At 63.3% G+C, this 21,538-nt stretch overlaps 1 protein-coding gene and 1 long non-coding RNA gene across 7 annotated transcripts in view; one reads left to right on the forward strand and one right to left on the reverse strand.

Annotated features, from left to right (window-relative positions):
- The window catches only part of LOC147576387 (uncharacterized), a 14,878-nt gene extending 6,297 nt beyond the window's left edge, over positions 1-8,581 (reverse strand). Inside the window, exon 1 of the long non-coding RNA XR_015240736.1 lies at positions 5,597-8,581. This is a non-coding gene — a long non-coding RNA (uncharacterized LOC147576387). The remainder of the gene's footprint in view (positions 1-5,596) is intronic.
- CDC42BPG (CDC42 binding protein kinase gamma) overlaps positions 4,652-21,538 on the forward strand; it is a 23,751-nt gene continuing 6,864 nt past the window's right edge. For 2 of the 6 annotated variants that reach the window (XM_086676991.1, XM_086676988.1), the window contains exons 1-36: positions 4,652-4,931; positions 7,591-7,682; positions 7,764-7,847; positions 8,219-8,314; positions 8,647-8,795; positions 9,357-9,450; positions 9,662-9,862; positions 9,999-10,247; positions 10,683-10,762; positions 11,590-11,687; positions 11,776-11,856; positions 12,150-12,247; positions 12,339-12,518; positions 12,799-12,891; positions 13,035-13,156; positions 13,233-13,305; positions 13,535-13,641; positions 13,729-13,843; positions 14,086-14,234; positions 14,327-14,415; positions 14,726-14,778; positions 14,864-14,962; positions 15,057-15,116; positions 15,411-15,516; positions 15,803-15,936; positions 16,020-16,159; positions 16,259-16,340; positions 16,997-17,213; positions 18,030-18,092; positions 18,204-18,803; positions 19,792-19,976; positions 20,061-20,145; positions 20,275-20,395; positions 20,532-20,649; positions 20,820-20,946; positions 21,068-21,153. In XM_086676991.1, the coding sequence (XP_086533117.1) occupies positions 4,772-4,931; positions 7,591-7,682; positions 7,764-7,847; positions 8,219-8,314; positions 8,647-8,795; positions 9,357-9,450; positions 9,662-9,862; positions 9,999-10,247; positions 10,683-10,762; positions 11,590-11,687; positions 11,776-11,856; positions 12,150-12,247; positions 12,339-12,518; positions 12,799-12,891; positions 13,035-13,156; positions 13,233-13,305; positions 13,535-13,641; positions 13,729-13,843; positions 14,086-14,234; positions 14,327-14,415; positions 14,726-14,778; positions 14,864-14,962; positions 15,057-15,116; positions 15,411-15,516; positions 15,803-15,936; positions 16,020-16,159; positions 16,259-16,340; positions 16,997-17,213; positions 18,030-18,092; positions 18,204-18,803; positions 19,792-19,976; positions 20,061-20,145; positions 20,275-20,395; positions 20,532-20,649; positions 20,820-20,946; positions 21,068-21,153 (4,686 nt within the window). In that variant the 5' untranslated portion in view covers positions 4,652-4,771. The remainder of the gene's footprint in view (positions 4,932-7,590; positions 7,683-7,763; positions 7,848-8,218; positions 8,315-8,646; positions 8,796-9,356; positions 9,451-9,661; positions 9,863-9,998; positions 10,248-10,682; positions 10,763-11,589; positions 11,688-11,775; positions 11,857-12,149; positions 12,248-12,338; positions 12,519-12,798; positions 12,892-13,034; positions 13,157-13,232; positions 13,306-13,534; positions 13,642-13,728; positions 13,844-14,085; positions 14,235-14,326; positions 14,416-14,725; positions 14,779-14,863; positions 14,963-15,056; positions 15,117-15,410; positions 15,517-15,802; positions 15,937-16,019; positions 16,160-16,258; positions 16,341-16,996; positions 17,214-18,029; positions 18,093-18,203; positions 18,804-19,791; positions 19,977-20,060; positions 20,146-20,274; positions 20,396-20,531; positions 20,650-20,819; positions 20,947-21,067; positions 21,154-21,538) is intronic. The other 4 variants (XM_086676989.1, XM_086676990.1, XM_086676994.1 and 1 more) reach the window with 4 other exon arrangements.

Raw genomic sequence — 21,538 nt, forward strand, 5'->3', positions numbered from 1 at the left:
GGGTCAGGCTCTGTGCTGACAGTGCGGAACCTGCTTGGGATTCTTTCTCCCTCTCTCTGCCCCTCCCTCCCTCCCTCTCTCTCAAAAATAAAACATAAAGGGCGCCTGGGTGGCTCAGTTGGTTAAGCATCCGACTTCGGCTCAGATCAGGATCTCGCGGTTCGTGAGTTCGAGCCCTGCGTCGGGCTCTGTGCTGGCAGCTCCGAGCCTGGAGCCTGCTTCCGATTCTGTGTCTCCCTCTCTCTCTCTCTGCCCCTTCCCTGCTCACTCACACACACGCGTGCTCTCTCTCAAAAAATAAACATAAAAATTAATAAATAAATAAGACCCAAACACACACCAGCTGAGAAAGCACACAGAAGTCAGGCCTCGGGTCAGACAGTCCCAGTTAGAATCCACTCTGCCACTTTCTGGAACTCTGCCTCTCCTCTCTTGAGACTATTTCTTCCTGCGCCAAATGCAATGACCCCAGCTTCACAGAGGCGGGGGCCCCTGGGGTACCAGCTCCATTGACCCACCGTGGTTGATCGGGGGGGGGGTGGTAAGAGTGGGTGCAGGGAGCCTAGCACCCCACCCAACTCCCAGAACAAAGCAGGCAGGACCCACCCTTCCCTGAAGCAGCTCGCAGACGGGGTGGCGCCCAGGGGCCAGAGGGACGGTGGCCAAGGGGGCTCGGGGCCTGGCTTCCTGTGCGCCCAGAGGGATTGATAATTATAAAACCACGTGGGGCTGCAGCCGCCGTGGAGCGTGGGAGCCCCTATAGCGTGTTGGAGCAGCACAGACAAGGTTTTTGGAAGGAAAAACCAGGATGATGAAATCACCATATGTCCACCCATTTGGAGCTTTGGACTTTTCAAAGGACACACCCCTGGTGTGCTGGGGAGGGCGGGGGAGCGGGCACGTGGGGCTGCCAAGACTAGCTCGGGGAGTGGGGACCCCCGACCCCACCATTTCTATCAGGCCTTCCCCCAAAGCCACCCCAATAGACACACGGTGAAATAGAACCCGAGTGCCCGAGCAGTGCGGCACGGCTTTCTGTGAGCTCTGCGCCCCCCCCCCCCCACCCCGCCAACCCCAACCACACTCTCTTCCCATCAGACGTGCTCCAGCGACATCGGTGGCCATTCTGTGTACCATTTGCCCCTCACACCCAAGCTGGGCAGTTCTCCCTTGGGCACAGACGGTGGCCCGGAGAGGGACTTGCCCAAGGCCACATGTCAGTCAACAGTAGGCATGGCTGTGTGACCCTGCAGCCAGCCTCTCATCTGGGGAAGGAGTGGGTCACTGCTTCTGCCGGGGCCAAGGGCAAGGGCAGTCTGCCACTCTAGCGAGCCCTTCAGGACCATCTGCCGAGAGCGGCCTCCTGAGCAGGTTGTCCTCTGAATCTCACTCGACCTTGGGGAAAGGGGAGCCACGGACCAGGCTTGGGACGCCCATGATGTGGCTGTGAATGCCAGAGGCCCTGGAGCCTGTCTCTCGCTTCCGGTCCCCTCCCAGACCCAGAGGGCTGTGCTCTGGGGGTCGAAGAAGCTGGGTTCCCTCCCACTCACCTGGGGCCTCCTTACCCGGGCGGCCTCTTTTCCCTGCTAGGCCTGGGTCTCACCATCCAAGGCCCTTCACAGAAGACTATGTCAAGTTCACTGCAGTTCGGTTTTCCTCGCCCCTGTCCCTGGGATCTGGGCGCTACGCCCTGCCCTTCCCCAGCCGGGCACTGGCCTGGAACCTGGATAAGGAGGGAAATCTGGCACCACCCCCCTACCCCCTCCCCAGCCTCAGGTATTACTCGATTAAGGGAGGGTAATAATAACCCCTCCTTGTGAAGATAACAGATCCACAGTCACTTTGAAATGCGAAGGCGCACCATAGGAGTGTAAGGTGTTATCGAGGTGATCTGTGCCCCACAAGGCTGGGTGAGAGAGAGTGCCCGCACTTCAGTATCAAAGGGACTCACGGGGGAAGAGGTTATGAGGGGAACAGGTGCCCCTCCCTCGGGGCGGGCCTCCCGCAAGCAGTGACCAAGAAGGCAGTGGGAAGCGGGGGAAGTGGGGGGGGGGGTCTCCTCTTCAGACTCATCCGCTGAGCACCCGCCGAGCTGGGTCAGGATCCTGGCCCCCACACAGGGCTCCCTGGGACAAGGTCTCCGTGGCCCTGGTGGTCCGGCTCACACAAGCTCACAGACCCGGATCTACTGGGGCAAAGCAGCACCTCGTACAAGAACTTGCGACTGTCAGGGCTGGAGGACGGGATGCTTGTGGAGGCTGGAGCGGGAGTTCGGGCACAGACAGAGCCTTGAAAGGCTTTCTGACCCTGGAGCTGCAGGGGAGTGGGCAGGGCAACCCACCCCCTTTTACAGACAAGGAAACTGAGGCTGAGAACAAGGATGTGACAAAAGCAAATACAGGACCAAATAGAATCAGGTACCAGATGGGCTGGGAGTGCCGAGTGCCAGTCCCAGCTCTGCCCCATGCAGGCCTCGGCAGGACTCCGCTTTTGCTGCGTGGGACTCAGTTTCCCCTCTGCCTGTGCTATGTGGGGACGGAGTCTTTTTTTTTTTTTTTAAGATTTTTATTTTTTTTAAGCATTCTTCTTTCTTTTCTTTCTTTCTTTTTTTTTTTTTTTTTTGAGTGTATTTATTTATTTTTTAGAAAGAGAGAGAACGCGAGCAGGGTAGGGGCGGGGAGAAAGGAACAGGGAGAATCCCAAGCAGGCTGCATGCTGTCAGCACAGAGCTGGATGCGGGGCTCTAACTCACAAACTGTGAGATTGTGACCTAAGTCAAGAGTCAAGAGTTCGCTTAACTGACTGAGCCCCCCCCAGGCACCCTAAGATTTTTATTTTTTTAAAGCAATCCCTACACCCAATGTGGGGCTTGGACTTACAACCCCAAGATCAACAGTCGCATGCTCATCACAGCCGGGTGCCCCTATGGTGATGGTTTTTACAGGGACCCCCCAGTTAATGGCAGGAGTTCCAGGCATTCGGGTCACCATAAGGTGGGCTGAGCCAGCCAGTCCCCCCTGTGGGGATGGAATCTTAAGGGCCTGACGATAGCCTGAGAATTCAGCATTCCCAGAGGCTTAGGGACTTGGCCAGAGGTCACACGAGGAGTGATCCAGGACCCAGAGGCCTCACCCAGTGGGCCCGTGACTGCTGGCCCCTGGGGGCTGTGGCGGCCTGGGGTCAGGGAGTCAGGGTGTCCAAGGGCAGCAGCGGGAAGTAGCCCATCTTCCCACCCAGGACACTTTCGCTCCCCCCTACTGCTCTAGGAGATGGGCACTTGGTCCTGTCCTGGGCAGTTGGCCCTCCTCTGGTCTCTGGCGCCCCCCTGTGGCCTGTAGCGGGGCAGGCCCCACCCCTGCCCTGCCCTGCCCCCTGAGGAGTGCCCAGAATGCTGCAGGTGACAGAACACCACCAGCCCCTGCTCCCTCCCAGGGGACAGAGGCAGTGAAGAGATCCCCAGATCTGGGTTTGAATCCTGCCTCCCTTCTGTCACCTGACTGACTTGGGTGAGACAGTCTACTCCATTTCACAGACGCAGGGCACAGGGAAGCCACAGGGCAGGTCTCCGAGGAGACCAAAGGGGAGATGAGTCAGAAAGTCCCCTGTGTATCGCCAGGGAGGCTCAGTTCAGCTCCAGAGACATTCACGGGGCGCCTCCTCCCTCAACCTGACCGTCTGGACTCCAGGAGGTCTCAGTCTGAGGGGGGAGGCAAATCCCCAAAGAGATCTTTTAATGGAAGAATTTGTTGTCTAAAGCCACTAAAATGCCCCACCCTTTGATCCCTCCTCTTGGACGGGCCCACAGTCCCATGGCGTCTGGTCCAGCCCAGCTGGAGACAGCTGGGCAGAAATCAGAAATGCCACTGGATAGAATCAGGCCCTCCCCTCAACCACCTCCTCCAGCCCAGCTTCCACCTCTCCTTGGCCTCGGTGTTCCAGGCCGGCCGCAGGCCTCGCTCTCGCCTATGCTTAAAAAGCCTGTGGTGGAGTTGTCAGCCCAGCCCCACTCCAGGGCTTCTCCATTCACCTTCGTCCTTCCCAAGCCTCAGTATGTCCATCTGCCAAATGGGTGTAACCATCCCTGCCTCGCCTACTTGCCTCCCTAGTCGGCTGTAACGACACAAATAAAATGAAATCAGAAACTAGCGAGGTTCCCCCCCTACCTCTTGCGGAGGGGATTGGGGGAGGGTGTGTGCCAAGAGCGGCCGGCATCCCAGGGAGAGAGGGGACTACAACTCCCATCCGGCTCCGGGGTCGCGGGCGTCTCCAGCCCCCTTTCCCAGGGGGTTGAGGGAAGCTGCACTGCCCCGGGCATCCCCCACCTAGGTTAGGGGCCGGCGAAAGCCCCGGTAGGGCTGGCTCTGGGGCCACGCGGAGACCTAGGTAGCCTTCCCGGCCCCGGGGGGAGACCACCCCCCTTGGCCCGGCCCAGTCAGGAGTTTACTCTTCGGGACCCGCCCCCCCACTTCCTGGCCGAGGGTTTGGCCCGCCCCCGCGCGCCTCCGCCCTCCCACCTTCACTTCCAGTCGCGTCTCCCATTGGCCGGCGCTCACCTGCCCGTCCGTCGGGGGGCGGGGCAGAGGGCGGGGCGCGACGCCCAGGTGTGGGCGCGCAGGAGGCCGCGAAGGAAGGTGACAGCGGGGAGGGCGGGAGGGGTGGGGGGAGGCCGCGCTAACGACCCGCGGACGGACGGACGGACGGACCGACGGACCGACGGGCCGGCATGCGGGCGGCCCGGCTCTAGCCCGGGTGCGGGGCTCCGGCTGCAGCTATGGAGCGGCGGCTGCGCGCGCTGGAGCAGCTGGCGCGGGGTGAGGCCGGCGGTGGCCCCGGGCTCGACGGCCTCCTGGATCTGCTGCTGGGGCTGCACCACGAGCTCAGCAGCGCCCCCCTCCGGCGGGAGCGCAACGTGGCGCAGTTCCTGAGCTGGGGTGAGTGGCCCGGGCTGGACCGAGGTGGGGTGGTCCCGGGGACACCGCGCCGGGACCCTCCCCCCACCCCCGCGCCCTTCGCCCCCAGACCCTCCCGCAGGGAGCGGCACCCCCACAGGTTCCCCGCGCAGAGCCCGCACCGGCCCTGACACGTGCCACCGGCCCCTTTGGGCCCTCCCAGCTAGCTGCACACCTTCTCCTCGCTCAGATTCACGCACACTCCTTCCCACCGACAGAGCCTGGCGTGTGTGCACAGCACACAACTTACACGGACACACACAAACTTGATCCCAAGTATAGACCCCAGACATGTGCTGCAGAGTCGCGTCAGGGACTCCTGGCTCACATGTCATATACCTCATGACCCTTGCGAACAAACAGTCACACACGCAGAGCCTTGTGTGTGTCACCCACTGACACGCATGCTTCCTCAGTCTCCCACATACCACATAGACACACGCAGATACATACAGCTCAAGGAGAGATCCAGGGAGCCCCGCACTTCACCCGGAAGACCACCGGAGCCACACTGGCCATTGCATTATACACTTGCCTGCTTCCACTCACAGATCCGTAGGCACTGTACGCGTGGCAGATGTTCCCACAAACACACACTTCTATGTCCCCGCATGCAAGACCACCCCAAACTGGGCACCGGCACCAACCTCAGCCCCTTTGTCGGTGCGAGTCGCTGGCCAGGCTTCCTGAGGTCTATTTCCCAAAGCCAGGGAGGGGGGGGCCCGGCTGGGGGTGGGTCTGCGCCCCTTCCGGGTTGACTCATCCGAGGCACCGGAAGTGGGTGACCTGGAGTAAACCTCAACCCAATGTGGGCACCCTCACCAGCCCCAGGCCTCCCTGGTTATGCCTGGCCAAGCCCGTGGAGGAGGGCTGACGGGCCTGGCCTGGAGAGCGGGGTGAGGCAGGTGTTTGCCCAGTGGGTGACGAGCATCCCCAGAACTCCTTAGCTCTGGGCAGGTGCAAGGCCTGGCCTCGGCATGGTTGGGGGCCCGTGAGACATGCCGGTGATCTGGCCCCCAGCCCAGCCCTCTCCTCCAGGGTGAGGGCAGCCAGGAAGCCCCTGCCTCTGGTGCCTGCCACTGTCCCCGGGGACTTCTGCACCTTATTCATGTGTATCTGACAGTGTTGTCATCACCCGCTGTGACGCCTACGCGCGCGCGTGCGCGCGTGTGTGTGTGTGTGTGTGTGTGTGTGTGTGTTTGCACACACATGTGCTCCTCCCTGCCTGCCTCTGGCATCCCTGCCTGGGACCCCAGCATGGGGGCCTGTCTGTTGACATCTCCCGAGGTAACTGGCAGGGCGGTGACTCACTCTGCCCCTGCTCCAACTTGTCCCTGCTCCTGCCCAGAGCCCCCATTCCCTGCGGCATGGCGAGGGGACTGGGCAGCCTGTCCCGGGAGCCTGGGTCCTCCTGACTCTAGGCCCCAGGTTTTGGTTCCCGTCTGGCGGATTGGGAGCCACCCTGGCCTCAGTTCCCCCCTGGAGCCCGCGGTTGCTGCTCCCCAGCCGCACACACAGACCTGGGAAAAGAGACAATTAATTTCTGTCACGAGGTTTCCACACCACCCCTGCTGCGGGGGTTCTGCCTGATAAACCTGTGGAGCAGCTCTCTGTCCCACCCACAGACCCGCCCAGCTGGCAGGGAGTTTACCTGCTGGCAGGGGGAAACTGAGGCGGAGAGCCAGTCTGCAGCTTCCCCCCCCCCCCACCGGTCACTCTTGCCTCCCTAAGTTTCCAGGCTCCAGTTCCCTCCCCCAGGCCTGTGGCTTCTCCAGGCCTGGAAAAGGCCTGGGACTGGCCGGAGATGCCTCTAAAGGGAGTACCAGGGACTGTGAGAGGAAGAGCTTCTTGGCCAGGTGAAGGCCAAGTCCAGAGAGGGAGGCAGGGCCTAGAGTTGTTGGGCTGGTCAGGCCTGGAGGAGATCTCGAGTGTTTACCCCTTCAGGTGCCAGCGTCAGGCGCCAGGGAAAGGTTTTTTTGGCTCTGTTCTTGAGTCTTGTGAGAAGCTGGGCAGACCTATTTATGCCTCCAGACTGAGAAAGCCCCACACAGGGAGCCCAGAGTGTGTCCTCCCAGGGCCCTGCAGCACCATATCTGACCTGTCTTCTGGGGCTGCCCCAGGCCTCACTCCCAGCCAGGTACCTCTGTGCCTACAGGGTCCCAAGACCAGGGCTCACAGCTCCCCAGTGGCAGAGAAGCCTCTCTGGGGACAAGGAATGTTGCCCGTCCAGTTTCCCAAGACAGGCCCAGGCCTGGTCCTGATAGGCGCCAGGAACTGGGAGCGAGGGTGGGAATGGTATCCCCTTCCTCCCCAGGGTGACCTGGTCAGCCAGTATCCTCCTGCAGGCAGGGAGGGGTTACCAGTTCCATGGGCCCCTGGGATGAGGCCGCCTAGAGTCTGGGGACAGGGGTTCAGGGAACCGTTGATTTGGGGAGGTCTGGGGGCCAGGTGGTCAGCAAAGCCCGGACCCCCACCTTCCACACTTCCTACCCATGACCGAGTGGGCTGCAGCCCCTCTCGGCCCCTTGGCCAGAGGCCGCCCCTGCCCCAGTGGGGGTTGTGGCTCCCGCTTTTCCCCAGGTAAGAGAGGGAGCTGGGGCCTCCCCGTAGGTTCCCTGAGCCCCACTCTGTGTCCCCTCAGCCGGCCCCTTCGTAACGAAGGTGAAAGAGCTGAGGCTACAGAGAGATGACTTTGAGATCTTGAAGGTGATCGGCCGAGGGGCCTTCGGGGAGGTGAGCAAAAGGCACGGGGTAGGTGGGAGGAGGGGGTTCGCACCCAGGCAGAGCTGACCCCGGGGCTCCCTGTGGCCTCAGGTCGCCGTGGTGAGGCAGAGGGACAGTGGGCAGATTTTTGCCATGAAGATGCTGCACAAGTGGGAGATGCTGAAGAGGGCCGAGGTCAGTGTGGGGTCCGATGGGACTTGCGCACCCTACGAGTGGGGGGGGGGGGGCGGAGGGTGTGCTGCCAGTGGGGCGTGCAGGGCATGCTGGGGAAGGGGCCGGCCTGGCCCCCGGGACGGGAGAGGATCCAACCACCAGCCTCCCCTGTTGCTTCCCCACAACAAGCCTTTCTTAGAAGCTACTGTAGTTCCCATTTTCCTTACCGTAACACTGAGGCCTGGAGCCATAAGGCACAGGCCGTGGCTCACCCGGGCAACTTCTATCCAAGCTCCTAGACTTACCTAGTCTTCCTCCACCCCCTGAGCTGGTGAGGAGGGCTTCCTGGGCTCTGATCCCACCCCCGCCCCTGCTCCCCAAACCTGCTGCAGACTGCCTGTTTCCGGGAAGAGCGGGACGTTCTGGTGAAGGGGGACAGCCGCTGGGTGACCACTCTGCATTACGCCTTCCAAGACGAGGAATACCTGGTGAGGATACTCAGCGAGGGTGGGGGCCGTTGCCCGGGGACAAAGGAGGAGGGCCTTGGGTGCCAGGGGAGCTGGGTCCAAGGAGAGAGAGACCCTTCCTACAGGGACCAAGAGGCTTCCACTGGCCACCCCTTGCTGGGCCCGGAGCCCCTGCCTGAGCTCTGCTGGGAGCCAGCTGCCCTAGAGCTGCTTGCTGGGAGATGGTCTTGCCTTCCCAGAACCCCTCGGGACCACGAGGAGGTGGGTGGGAGGCAGGGCCCTGGGGCAGATGCCCCCCACCCTCCTCCCTGTCTGATTCTTGCCCCCCCGCTCCCCCCCCCAATCCCATCCAGTACCTGGTGATGGACTACTATGCCGGTGGGGACCTGCTCACTCTTTTGAGCCGCTTTGAGGACCGCCTTCCGCCCGAGCTGGCCCAGTTCTACCTGGCTGAGATGGTGCTGGCCATCCACTCCCTGCACCAGCTGGGCTACGTGCACAGGTGGGGCCCCCGAAGCCCCTCCTGCCCTGACCAGCCCCTGGGGAAAGCTCTAGGGACAGCTGACAGTTGTTGAGCACACTCACCAAGCCCTATGCTGGGTGCTTCATGTGCACGATGCCTTTGAATCCTCAGGCCAAAAACCTCATGTGATGGGCACTGCTCTTGTCCCCACTTTACAGATGAGAAAGTCAGGGTTAGCACAGGTAAGCACCTGGCTTGAGGTGACCCAGCCGGTGGGCGCCCGGGTCGTGGTTTGCACCAGGCAAGTCTGACTCCTGTGTCCCCCACGACATACGCTGCTGCCTCCGTGGCTCATCCTTATGGGTCCCTTTTCTCCACTAACCACCTTTTTCCCTCTTGGCACCCAGGAGGCCTGGCCACCAGCCTTCCCCCTCCCGTGTACATGCACACACACTGGTCTTGTGGACTCGCAGGAACACGTGTGACAGACAATACACACGCTGGTGTGTGCGTGCGCCCATGCACTCATACCCCGGAATGTGCCAGAACACACATCTACACACACAGGTCAAGCCCCGCTCTCTCCCTGTGCTCCCTCAGGGATGTCAAGCCGGACAATGTCCTGCTGGACATGAACGGGCACATCCGCTTGGCTGACTTCGGCTCCTGTCTACGTCTCAACAACAATGGCATGGTAAGACCCCAGAGCAAGGGCTGGGGACACCCAGCCTGGAGAGCTCCCAGGGGTGGAAGGAAGAAGGCCTGGGTCTAGGCCCCAAGTGGGGTCACCAGGCCAGCTAAGCCTTAGAGAGTTGGGGTGTCAGGCCCAGGCTCGGGCCTGTGGTGAGGGGCCATCAGCTCTGGCCAAGCCCAAGGTTATTCTCGTGGCCCCCCCCCACTCCTAGGTGGATTCGTCGGTGGCAGTAGGGACACCGGACTACATCTCCCCCGAGATCCTGCAAGCCATGGAGGAGGGCAAGGGCCACTATGGCCCACAGTGCGACTGGTGGTCACTGGGAGTCTGTGCCTATGAGCTGCTCTTCGGGGAGACGCCCTTCTATGCTGAATCCCTGGTGGAAACCTACGGCAAGATCATGAACCATGAGGTCTGGCCGCCAGGCTCTGGGGTTCCGGGAGGGCAGCAGAGTCCCGAGTCCGCGTGGTTGGTATGCCCGCAGGTGGGGGTGGGATCCTGTACACCCACCTGCACCCCTCCACCCCACCCCCACCCCCCACCTACAGGACCACCTGCAGTTTCCCGCGGATGCACCTGACGTGCCGGCCAGCGCCCAAGACCTGATCCGCCAATTGCTGTGCCGCCAGGAGGAGCGCCTGGGCCGCGGGGGGCTGGATGACTTCCGGAACCACCCCTTCTTTGAAGGCGTGGACTGGGAGCGGCTGGCAACCAGCACTGCCCCTTACATCCCTGAGCTTCGCGGGCCTGTGGACACCTCCAACTTCGATGTGGACGATGACACTCTCAACCATCCAGTGAGTTTGGGCCCCGCTGCAGGGGGAAAACTGCCTGCCCCTTGCTGGCTGTGGGAAACCCCCAGAGGTTCTCCAGAGTGGTTGCTGGGCCTAGGATGACGCCTTCACACCCCAGAGGCTCATGGGAATTGTGGTTCACCTGGGCCAGTTCACCTCTTCAGAGGTGGGTTGTGACAGGTGAAGGTCATTTGACCTTGAGTGTCATTCTGTGAGCCAGAAGTCTTCCAAGGAGACTCCTGGAAGCACCTGGGAGGCCATGGCCGCAAGGGCTCATGGGAGTTGTAGTCTGTTTAGGTGGGGGCCACGTCACCCACCTCGGTTCCATTCTTAGCAGGAAGAGGTTGGCACCCCCAGTCCCGGGGAGTCTCCTGGGTCTTGAGCCTCAGCCAGGAGCTATGCCTGTTGAGTCTGATGCTCCTTCCCCTCCTTCTGCAGGGGACCCTGCCCCCACCCTCCCACGGGGCCTTCTCAGGCCACCACCTGCCATTTGTGGGTTTCACCTACACTTCAGGCAGGTGAGTCTAGTCCTCGCGTACCCAGTAGGAGGCTGGGGGCTGCCTGGCCTGGAACCTTGGGCAGGTAGCCCACTGGGACCCTGGGAAAGGGGCTGAATGGCCTGCCTGTTGCCTGGATGTGACAGGTGCTCAGGAAATGTGCTCTGAGTCCTCAGGAAGACAGCTCCTGTGTCCTGAAATTGTGGCAAAGCCATGCCTATGCCCCCTGTGGGACCTGTCCTGCATTTGGCCCTTAGAGTACCCTCTACAGCAGGCTGAGAGTGTCATGAACTTGGAACCAGAGGCCTAGAGTTGAAAGGGCCCCTCCCAGCCCCCCAGCCACACTCTATGCCTCTGTAAAATGGGTGGAATGATCTAGTTCCATTTGAGGGGCTGGCCTGAGACCGCAGCGAGGTCTTAGGCAACGAGGTGTTCTGAGGTGGAAGCAAATGTGTCTTGACCTGCACTCTGAGCACCCACCGTGTGCCAGGCACGGGGGCAGCTGGCCCAAATCACTAAGTTCTCTTCACTGTCCTTGGAAGAGGGCCTGTTATCACCTCCAATTTCCTGTGAGGAAACTGAGGCTCAGATATGTTAGGTTCACACAGCTTAGAAGGGCCAGGGCTTGAACCTAGGTCTGGGGGGCCTTGGGGTGCTGCCCACAGGTATTCCGGGGGCAGGGTCTGGTCCGGTTCGTTTCTTCCACCACAGAGCCCAGGGCTGGGTACAGAGCTGGGGCACGGTGGGTGTTTCTTGGATGAGTGAATGACCGATGCAGGAGGATGGAGGAGCCTTTGGGGGGTGGGGGGTGGGGTTTCCGCCAACATGTGTGGCCCTGCTCTCCCCAGTCCGGGCCCTGAGAGCAGCTCTGAGAAGCTGCCTGCCCTAGAGCGGAAGCTCCGTTGTCTGGAGCAGGAGAAGACGGAGCTGAGCCAGAAGCTCCAAGGTACCGGGGAACCAGCTGGAGCAGGGTGGGGTGGGTCTGACCCAGGACTAGCTACTCACCTATGGGTGCCCCCCCACCCCGCCCGCAGAGGCCCTGCAGGTGTCCTCAGACCATCGGGAGCTGGAGCGGCTACAGAAGGAAGTGCAGACTCTACGGCACAGGCTGTCAGGTACCCGGCCCCCCATGCCACCCCGTCTCTCCCCCCTCACCCCGACCCCTCCCCCCAGAGGCTGAGCTGCTTTCCCAGCACACCTGTATCCAACCCGGGTTCCAGTCCTGGCCCTACTCCGTGGATGAGGTGTGATCTTAGGGAAGTACCTTAAACTCTCCGAGCCTGCACGTAGAAAGTGAGCCAAGGAGACCCGCTCCCCGGGCTGTGGTGAGGGCTCTGGGAGATGCCGCACGCGGAGTGCCTGGCTGAGGCCGTCAGTGCACGTGGGCCTCAGTGACAATTCCTGGCAGAGACACCGAGGGGCAGCAAGGCCTCCTTATCCCAGACGGATGGTGGTAGCCCAGGCCGGGACTCGGACCTACAGCAGGAGAGAGACCGGCTCCTCCGGGTGAGGGCCTGGTGGGGTGGCTGAGCGGCCCAGGGCTCCACGGTGAGGAGGTCTGTGCCCTGACGCCAGGCCTTGCCCTCCGACCCCCCAGGAGCTGACCGAGGCTCAGGCAGGGCTGCAGGCCCAGGCAGGGGAACTATGCAGAGCCCAGGAGCGGCAGGAGGAGCTGCTCCAGAGGCTGCGGGAGGCCCAGGAGAGAGAGGCAGCCACGGCCAGCCAGACCCAGGCTCTGAGCTCCCGGCTGGAGGAAGCCCAGGATACCAGCAGGAGGGTGAGTGATGGGGATGGGTGGGGACAGCAGCAGAGCACTGCCCCTGTGAACCCCAGTGTGGCCGTTGGGGGCCCAGGGAGCTCAGTGCTCAATGCTGGCAATACTACGTGCCTCTGCGCCCCCACTGGGGCTGGCTGAGGCCTGAGCAAGCGGATGAAGGTAGGGTGGGCCCCTGCCTGCATTCCCGCTGTGCCTGGCGGGGCCCGAGAGTCTGTAGCGAGGCGGGCAGAGGGGTGGGATGGAAAAAGTCAGCAGTGGCCGCCTCTGCACCTCGTCACAGCTACAGGCCCAGGTGGCCACCCTGTGCCGGGAGGTGACACAGCTCCAGAGACAGCGGGAACGAAGCACTGAGAAGGAATCTTTGCGGGTCAAGGTAGTGAGGTCTCACCCCCTTCCAAGTGGCGCTTCCCTTGGCCTGACCTCCTCCGGGCTCTCAGGGCCAGGCCTTTGTCCCAGGGGTAGAGTGGGCCATAGCTTCTCAGGCCCCTGCCCTGACCCCTCTCCGTGTCCCTCAAGACCATCCACGCCGCCTCTGAGACCAACGGCACGGGGCTGCCCGAGGGCGGGCCTCAGGAAGCGCAGCTGAGGAAGGAGGTGGCCGCCCTACGTGTGCAGCTGGAGCAGGCCCGTGGCCACGGGTGAGCCGGGCAGCCCAGGCGGGGCGCGGGACGGGGGCCTGAGCTGGGGGCCATCCCGTCACTCGCTCTTCCCCAGGCTGAGTGGGAAGGAGGAGGCTCTGTGCCGGCTCCAGGAAGAGAACCAGAGGCTGAGCCTGGAGCAGGAGCGGGTGAGCATGGCAGACAGAGGGCAGACGGACCGACGGGCCGTGGGACAGATGTGGGGAGCCGGCAGGGTGGATGGTGCAGGCCGCCAGGGTCTCAGAGCAGGCTGTGTCCCCAGCCCCGCAGCACCCGCAGGTGGCCGGCAAGCCATGGCGGGTGAACGGGGGTGGACGTGGGCGGGGCTCGGGGGTGCCGGGCCCCCGGGGGCTGACCCATCTTGTTCCCGGGCCCCAGCTGGTAGGAGAGCTGGAGAGGGAGCAGCAGAGCAAGCAGCAGCTGGAGGGTGAACGGAGGGAGACGGAGAGCAACTGGGAGGCTCAGATTGCCGACATCCTCAGCTGGTGGGTGCCCGGGGGCTGGCGGGGAGGGGCTGGGCCCAGGCAGGGCTGAGGGCTCAGGCCGTGACCCGGAGCCCCCTTCCCAACCAGGGTGAACGATGAGAAGGTCTCAAGAGGCTACCTGCAGGCCCTGGCCACCAAGATGGCCGAGGAGCTGGAGTCCCTGCGGAACGTGGGCACCCAGACGCCCCCCACCCGGCCGCTGGTGAGTCCCGGAAGAGCCCTGGGGGAGGGGCTGGCAGCAGCCTCACGTGGCAGGTGGGGACGCTGAGTCCACGGAAGATCAGTGACTCGCCTGAGCTCACAGCAGGATCAGGGGCCAGTCTAGGATGTTGAGTCTGGCCGGGTGGTGTGGACAGTCTGGCGGGAGAGGCCTCTGAGGCTGCCGGCCGCCCCCCCCCACGCCCGACCCGGGGGCATCTCACGCGGGCGCCCCCTGGCCGCCAGGACCACCAGTGGAAGGCACGGCGGCTACAGAAGATGGATGCCTCGGCCAGGCTGGAGCTGCAGTCGGCGCTGGAGGCCGAGATCCGGGCCAAGCAGAGCTTGCAGGAGCAGCTGACGCAGGTGCAGGAGGCCCAGCGGCAGGCCGACAGGTGAGGCCCGGGCCAGGCCCTGCAGGAAGGGGCGTGGGACCCACGAGGAGGCCTGTGCCAAGCCCCTAACCGGTCCCGTCCCCGCCCCGCAGCCGTCTGCAGGAGGCCGAGCAGCAGAGCCGGGGCCTGCGGCAGGAGCTGGCCGCGCTGCGGGAGGAGCTGCAGGCCCGGGGGCCAGCGGGTAAGTGGCCATCTGCATGCCCGTCCTGGAGCAAGTCCCCCACTCGAGCCTCAGGGTTCCCCAGGGGGTCCCCCGACAGCCTCGCGGGACCGTGGAGATGAGAGTTCTTGACTCTGCCGCTTGCCTGGCTCTCTGTCACCCGGCACTTACTGAGCACCCGCTGTATGCGTACCCACCGGGGCCTGCTGTCATTTCTCCATTTTACTGAGGTGGAAACTGAGGCTCCTGCCGGCCCCCAGTTCCCCAGGAACAAGCGTTAGGGCTGGGCCAGGGACCCCCACCCCCGGTGACCCGTGCTCTCTGTTTGCAGACACTAAGCCCTCAAATTCCCTGATTCCGTTCTTGTCCCTCCGGAGCTCAGAGGTAAGAGGGCCTGCAGGGGCTGGTTGGGAGGAGTCCTGGACGGAAGCCAGGGGCCTTGATTTCCACCCTCATCCTCAATCCCCAGAAGGATTCCACCAAGGATCCTGGCATCTCGGGAGAGGCTCTGAGGCCCGGTATGGAGCCCGAGCTGAAGCCAGAGGGCCGCCGCAGCCTGCGCCTGGGGGTGAGGACGGGCAGGAGTCCCGCATTTGGGGGGCCGGGCCCCGCCTTCTGCCTGTGCCCCCCTCACCTGTTTGCTTGCCCCTCCCCCCCCGCAGGCTGTGTTCCCCAGAGCGCCCGCTGCTGTCACCACCCCTACAGAAGTTCCTCCCGCAAAGGTCCGCACCTAGAGGGGCGGGGCGGGGTGGGGGTACCCAGCCATTCTTCCGGGTCTCCAAGGACCTGCTTGAGTCCCTCTACGTGCATTAGTCATGGCTGGCAGACCACCCTGGGGACAGCGGCAGTGGCAATGAGTCTGAGTGCTGTGACAGACTCACTGGGGCTGGGTTCACACTGCCACTGGCTCATTCTCTGGTCCCACCTGACACTTCAGGGTGGCCTTGGGGGTGGGACGCAGGGACCTGGGAGGCCATGGTCAGGCGTGGGTAACGAGCTTGTCTCCCTGTCCCCAGCCCGGCTCACACTCGCTGCGGCCCCGGAGCTTCCCATCCCCCACCAAGTGTCTCCGCTGCACCTCGCTGATGCTGGGCCTGGGCCGCCAGGGCCTGGGCTGTGACGGTGAGACCCCCCACCCCCACCCCACCCACACGCCTGCCTCCCGCGTGCCAGCACCCAGTCCCCTGGAGGACGGAATGAATGGCCCGGATCCTGGCACATGCAAGCCTTCCTCTTGGTCTGGGCCTCATCTCCCGTTGCTCAATTTTTGTGGTTTTTTTCTCACTTGACGGGGAATTGGTGACAGTCCAGGAGCCACCACAGCCTCAGGGAGGCGGGAACCCGAGTCCTGGTTCCAGGCTGTCCCCACCCAGCCTCACACCATCTGCCTTTCCTGCTTTCTCCACAGCCTGTGGTTACTTCTGTCACTCAGCCTGTGCCCCCCAGGCCCCGCCCTGCCCCGTGCCCCCTGACCTCCTCCGCACGGCCCTGGGAGTGCACCCCGAAACGGGCACAGGCACGGCCTACGAGGGCTTCCTGTCGGTGAGCTGGGGCTGGGGAGGGGGAGGCTGGCGTGGGCGGGCCGAGAGCCCGGCAGGCCCCCCCCATGCCTGCCTTTCCCACAGGTGCCACGGCCCTCGGGGGTCCGGCGGGGCTGGCAGCGGGTGTTCGCCGCCCTCAGTGACTCCCGCCTGCTGCTGTTTGACGCCCCTGATCCACGGCTCAGCCCGGCCAGCGGGGCCCTCCTACAGGCGCTGGATCTGAGGTGGGTGCCAGGCAGTGGCCGGGGACGAGGGATGCGGGTCGGGGGGAGGGAGGCAGCCAGGGGCAATGTGACCTCTGACCAGCTCCACGGACCTCCCAGGGACCCTCAGTTCTCAGCCACCCCCGTCCTGGCCTCTGATGTTATTCACGCCCAGTCCCGGGACCTGCCACGCATCTTTAGGGTGAGTCCGCCTCCGTGTGGCCCTACTGCAGCCCCTTGTGTCTGTCTCCTTCTCCGTGGCTGCCCTCTTCAGACACACACATATGCCACCTCGGTTGCCTCCATCCCACAGCACGGTGCACTTTCTGTACGCGAAGCTGCCCGCATCCCGCTGGCCTAGGGCCCTTCCGTGGCTTCCCATCACCCTCAGGGTGCTCCTGACTGTGTGCTTGAGGCCTCACATTTCTGACCCTGAGCCTCTTTCTGCTCTGGACACACCTTGCTTTCTCCAGTTCCCAAAGTGCCCTGTAACCACGGGCCCCTCACATCCTGTTTCTGCTGTGCAGCCCAGGCCAGCCCCCAAGCTTCTCCCCGACCTGGATCATTCCTGGTGACTCCCCTCATCCCTTGGGCACTGGCAGAAATGTCTCTTCCTCTGGGGGGCCATCTTTTACTCTTGGCCCGGGTTGGGGATGCCCCGTCCTTCTCCCGCCACGGCACTGGTTCGGGGCCTGTCTGACCACCCTACTCCGTCTGGCTTATCACCCGCTGTAAGATGGCTCCTAGCGCTGTGCCCGGCAGCTCACGTTGGTGCGAACAAGCGTCATCCGGTGGAGAGCAGGAGGGGGATGTCTGGCTCTCGGCCCACAGCCCTCCAGCCTGAGTCCCTGCCCACAGGTGACGGCCTCCCAGCTGACGGTGCCCCCTGCCATGTGCACCGTGTTGCTGCTGGCAGAGAGCGAGGCTGAGCGGGAGCGCTGGCTGCAGGTGCTGGGCGAGCTGCAGCGGCTGCTTCTGGACACGCGGCCAAGGCCTCGGCCTGTGTACACGCTCAAGGAAGCCTATGACAACGGGCTGCCCCTGCTGCCCCACGCGCTCTGCGCCGCCATCATCGGTGAGCCACATGCCGAGGGGGGCATCGCCCTGGGCGTGGTTCTGTGGGCAGCCTTAGGTAGGGGGCGGGGGGCTTGGCTTCTGCCACTCCATTTCTCTGTGCCTCAGATTCTGCTTTTTCTAAATGAGTCTTGAGTGAGTTGAAAAGAGCAAAGGCTCTAGCAAGAGACAGATGAGGGTTCCAGTCCCGGTGCTCTTACCGGCAGCAGGGTGGCCACAGGGAGCCTGGAAGCAGCCGAGCCTCACGCTGTCTCCTCTGGGGAGACCTCCATGATGACAGCCGGAGAAGTGAGGGAGCAGTGCCTCCTGGCTTCCCCTGGCAGTGGCCGGAGCCCCGAGCCAGCGCCTGCCCTGGAGAGCTGGGGCCTCCCCCTGCACTCAGAGTGGGAGCCCCACGAGAGACTGTGGCTCCTCCAGGTCCTCTGTGTCAGTCGGGAGCTGGGGGGATGAGGGCATTTATTGAGCAGGGACCGCTGTGAGCTGAACACTCACCCTGCGTTGCTTCAGCCTCAGAGCAGCTCTGGGAGAAAGGAACCATTACTGTCCCCACGTTACGCGAGGAGAAGCCAAGGCTCTGAGCGGTGACATGACTTACCCCGAAGCCCACAACTCAGGGTGGGGGCCTCTCGCCTGTGGGCCTTCCCCATTAGAGCCAGCCCAGACTTTGAGAGAGAAGCGGCCAGGGATGCAGGGACAGCGGGATGGCCATCCCTGTGTCCTCAGGAGAAACTGAGGCTCGGCAAGGACAGGCGGACTGCCTGGTCTCGGGCTGCCAGATGACCTCCCTGACCCCTGATTCTCTCCCTCCCTCTACTAGACCAGGAACGGCTTGCTCTGGGCACCGAGGAGGGGCTGTTTGTGATCCACCTGCACAGCAACGGTACGGGCCAGGGTGGGCCCGGGTGGGGGTCAGCCCCGGGGGGAGAGAGGAGGATGGGCACGGGGCTGTTGTTCACCCCGCTGGTGACGCTCTCCCTCGCCGACCCCGAAGACATCTTCCAGGTGGGCGAGTGCCGGCGGGTGCAGCGGCTGGCCGTGAGCCCCACCGCGGGCCTTCTGGTTGTGCTGTGCGGCCGTGGCCCCAGCGTGCGCCTCTTCGCCCTGGCCAAGCTGGAGAGCGCGGAGGTGGCGGGTGCCAAGATCCCCGAGTCTCGAGGCTGCCAGGTGCTGGCAGCCGGGTGCATCCTGCAGGCCCGCACGCCCGTGCTCTGCGTAGCCGTCAAGCGCCAGGTGCTCTGCTACCAGCTGGGCCCGGGCCCAGGGCCCTGGCAGCGCCGCATCCGTGAGCTTCAGGCACCGGCAGCCGTGCAGAGCCTGGGGCTGCTGGGCGACCGGCTGTGCGTGGGAGCAGCCGGGACCTTCGCACTCTACCCGCTGCTCAACGAGGCCGCTCCCTTGGCCCTAGGGGCCAGTCTGGTGCCCGAGGAGCTGCCACCATCCCGCGGGGGCCTGGGCGAGGCGCTGGGCGCCGTGGAGCTCAGCCTGAGTGAGTTCCTGCTGCTGTTCGCCACGGCCGGGGTCTACGTGGACAGCGCCGGCCGCAAGTCCCGCGTCCATGAGTTGCTGTGGCCGGCAGTGCCCACGGGCTGGGGTAAGGCCTGTGGGGGGTCAGCTGGGGCGGGGCCTGGCACCTACGTGTCAGAGGAAGACAGGGTCCTCCCGCCTGACCACACCCTGCTCTGTCCTCAGTGGATTGAGCCAGATATTCCTCTCCCATGTCCCTGCTCATGCCCCTCCCCCAGCCTAAACTGTCCTTTTTATACGTGGCAAACTCTTAACCAGGTCCAGCCCCAATGCCGCCTCAAGGCCTGGAGTTGGAAGGCTCTCCATAAATGACCACCATGATTTCTGTCATCGTCATTACTGCTCTCATGCTCCCTACCCCACCTTCCCCCCGTCCCTGGCCCTTTGTTCCTCTTTGCTCCCCGACCTCTGTGTTCAGACCTCTGCCCTGCTGCTCTTAGCACCTTCCTATAATGACTGGTTTGGTACCGGGGCGGGGGGCGGGGAGACTGCAGAATGGGCTGGGCCTGGTTTCTTCAACACATCCTGCACCCAGCCCGGGGAAGCACACCCTAGGGGCTACGAATGTTTGGAGGAATGAATGAGTAAATGAATGAACGAACGAACAGGGCAGTGAGGGAGTCCAACACATTCACAGGTAACTGGTGTGGTGGCGTGCTGGCAGACAGGGACCGGGCTCCCTTCATGACCGGCGGCTCTTCCGGCGATGGGCCTGTGGATTGGGCGTAGCGCAGACGCAGTCTGTGGGAGTGGGAATCAGACTGCCCAGGGCCAGTTCCCAGCTCTCGCTCATCACTGGGTGACCTTGCCCATTACTTAGCTCTGGGGTTACATTCCATCATCTGTAAGTTAGGGATGATGGTCCTACCCGCCCAGAGTTGTTTGAGAAATAAAGGGGAAAAAATACGCCAAGTGGCTAGAACTATGCCCGGCATGCGAGTGCTCCAGGACTGTGATCTCTGATTTGTTGCGGAGGTTGGTTGGGGCAACCTGGAGTCTTCAGAAGAAGGTCCTCTGGTTGGGTGTGGAAGTTACTGTGCTGTGGCCGGGCACAGGGTGTTTCCGTGACACGGAGGAGGAAACAAGCCCGCGGAGGTGCCTGACTTGCCAGGGGCCGCACAGCACAGTGTCCTGCCCTGCAGGTTATGCAGCCCCCTACCTGACAGTGTTCAGCGAGAATTCCATCGACGTGTTTGATGTAAGGAAAGCAGAATGGGTCCAGACGGTGCCACTCAAGAAGGTGAGGGCCTGCCCAGATCCCCTGGCCCTGGACTGGGGGGGTGCAGTCGAGCAGCGCGGCTGACCTCCGTGCCTGCCACCTCAGGTGCGACCCCTAAACCCAGAGGGCTCCCTGTTCCTCTTTGGCACGGAGAAGGTCCGCCTGACCTACCTCAGGAACCGGCTGGCAGGTAGGAAGTGCGTGGGCACGAGAGTACGGAGTGTGTGCGCGTTCGCGGGTGCGTGTGTGACCCTGAGCTCCAGCTGACGGGGACCCTGGGGACTTGTGAGCACCGTCCGGCTCTCTGCTCCTCCCACAGAGAAGGACGAGTTCGACATCCCCGACCTCACTGACAACAGCCGGCGCCAGCTGTTCCGCACCAAGAGCAAGCGCCACTTCTTCTTCCGCGTGTCGGAGGAGCAGCGGCAGCAGCGGCGCAGGTGCGCGTGCGCGGTGCGCGGCGGGGCGAGGGCTCGCGAGCTGGGGACCGGGCGAAGCACGGGGGCGTGTCCGTGTCGGGAGAGGGCGGGGGAGGCGTCCCCTTCGCCGCCGCCCCTACTCTCCCTCCGCCCGCAGGGAGTTGCTGAAGGACCCCTTTGTGCGCTCCAAGCTCATCTCACCGCCCTCCAACTTCAACCACCTGGTGCACGTGGGCCCCACGGACGGGAAGCCCGGCGCCAGGGATCTGCCCACGGTGAGTTCTCCGGGACCAATCACAAGCGTCCCTGGTGAGGCTCAGCCAATCACCGACCTTTCCGAGACACCTGCCCCAATCGCAGCCCCCTGCTTCCCTGGGACCCCGGACCTCCGCGCGTCTGGGCTGGGGGTACCCTGCGGTCGCAGCCCTTCGGTACTGTCCCCCAGCAGGCTCCAGGAGGGAAGGGCCGAGGTACCCGCGGCTCCGGCCCGCAGCGTCCCCACAGCTTCTCGGAGGCCTCGAGGCGGCCAGCCTCCGTGGGCAGCGACGGGCTCACTGGAGACGCGGACGCCAGTAAGGACAGCCCCGCTGCTTCCATTGCCTCGATTTCCCTCCCCAAAGTTTACACCCCCTTTGGACTCCTCAAATGTGACCTTGGATTTTTGTCCCCTTCCTCATCCTGCTCCTGGAACAGTGAAGAGGAAGCCTTGGACCTCTCTGTCCAGTGAGTCCGTGTCCTGCTCCCAGGGATCTCTGAGCCCCGCAGACTCCCTGATACAGGTGAGCCGGTGGGGGCTTGTCCCTCCTCTGTTAAAGGACAGGTAGTTCTGTTCTGTGCTAGGCCCACCTCTGGGACCTGAAGCCAGAGAACAGGCTGAGCCCATCCCCACCCTGGATCCTAAGGGAAGCAGACTCGCCCCACAGTGGGGCCCCAACAGAGGCGTAGAGGCAGGTTGGCCTAGGTGGAAATTTTGGTTCTGATGTCCCAGGCATGTGGCCCTGGGCGAGATGTCCAGCCTCCCTGAGCTTATTTCACCTATAAAATGAGGTTATTATTTCAGATTATTACGTAAGTGATGGCTGTATGAGGTGATGATTACTTCAGCGGGGTGCCTGGCACATGGGGGGAGTGCCACCGAAGGGGAGCTCTTTAGAGGCCCAGCCT

This window comes from Puma concolor, chromosome D1, assembly GCF_028749965.1.
Source record: "Puma concolor isolate L17-30 chromosome D1, mPumCon1.1.hap2, whole genome shotgun sequence".
NCBI classification, from domain to species: Eukaryota; Metazoa; Chordata; class Mammalia; order Carnivora; family Felidae; genus Puma; species Puma concolor.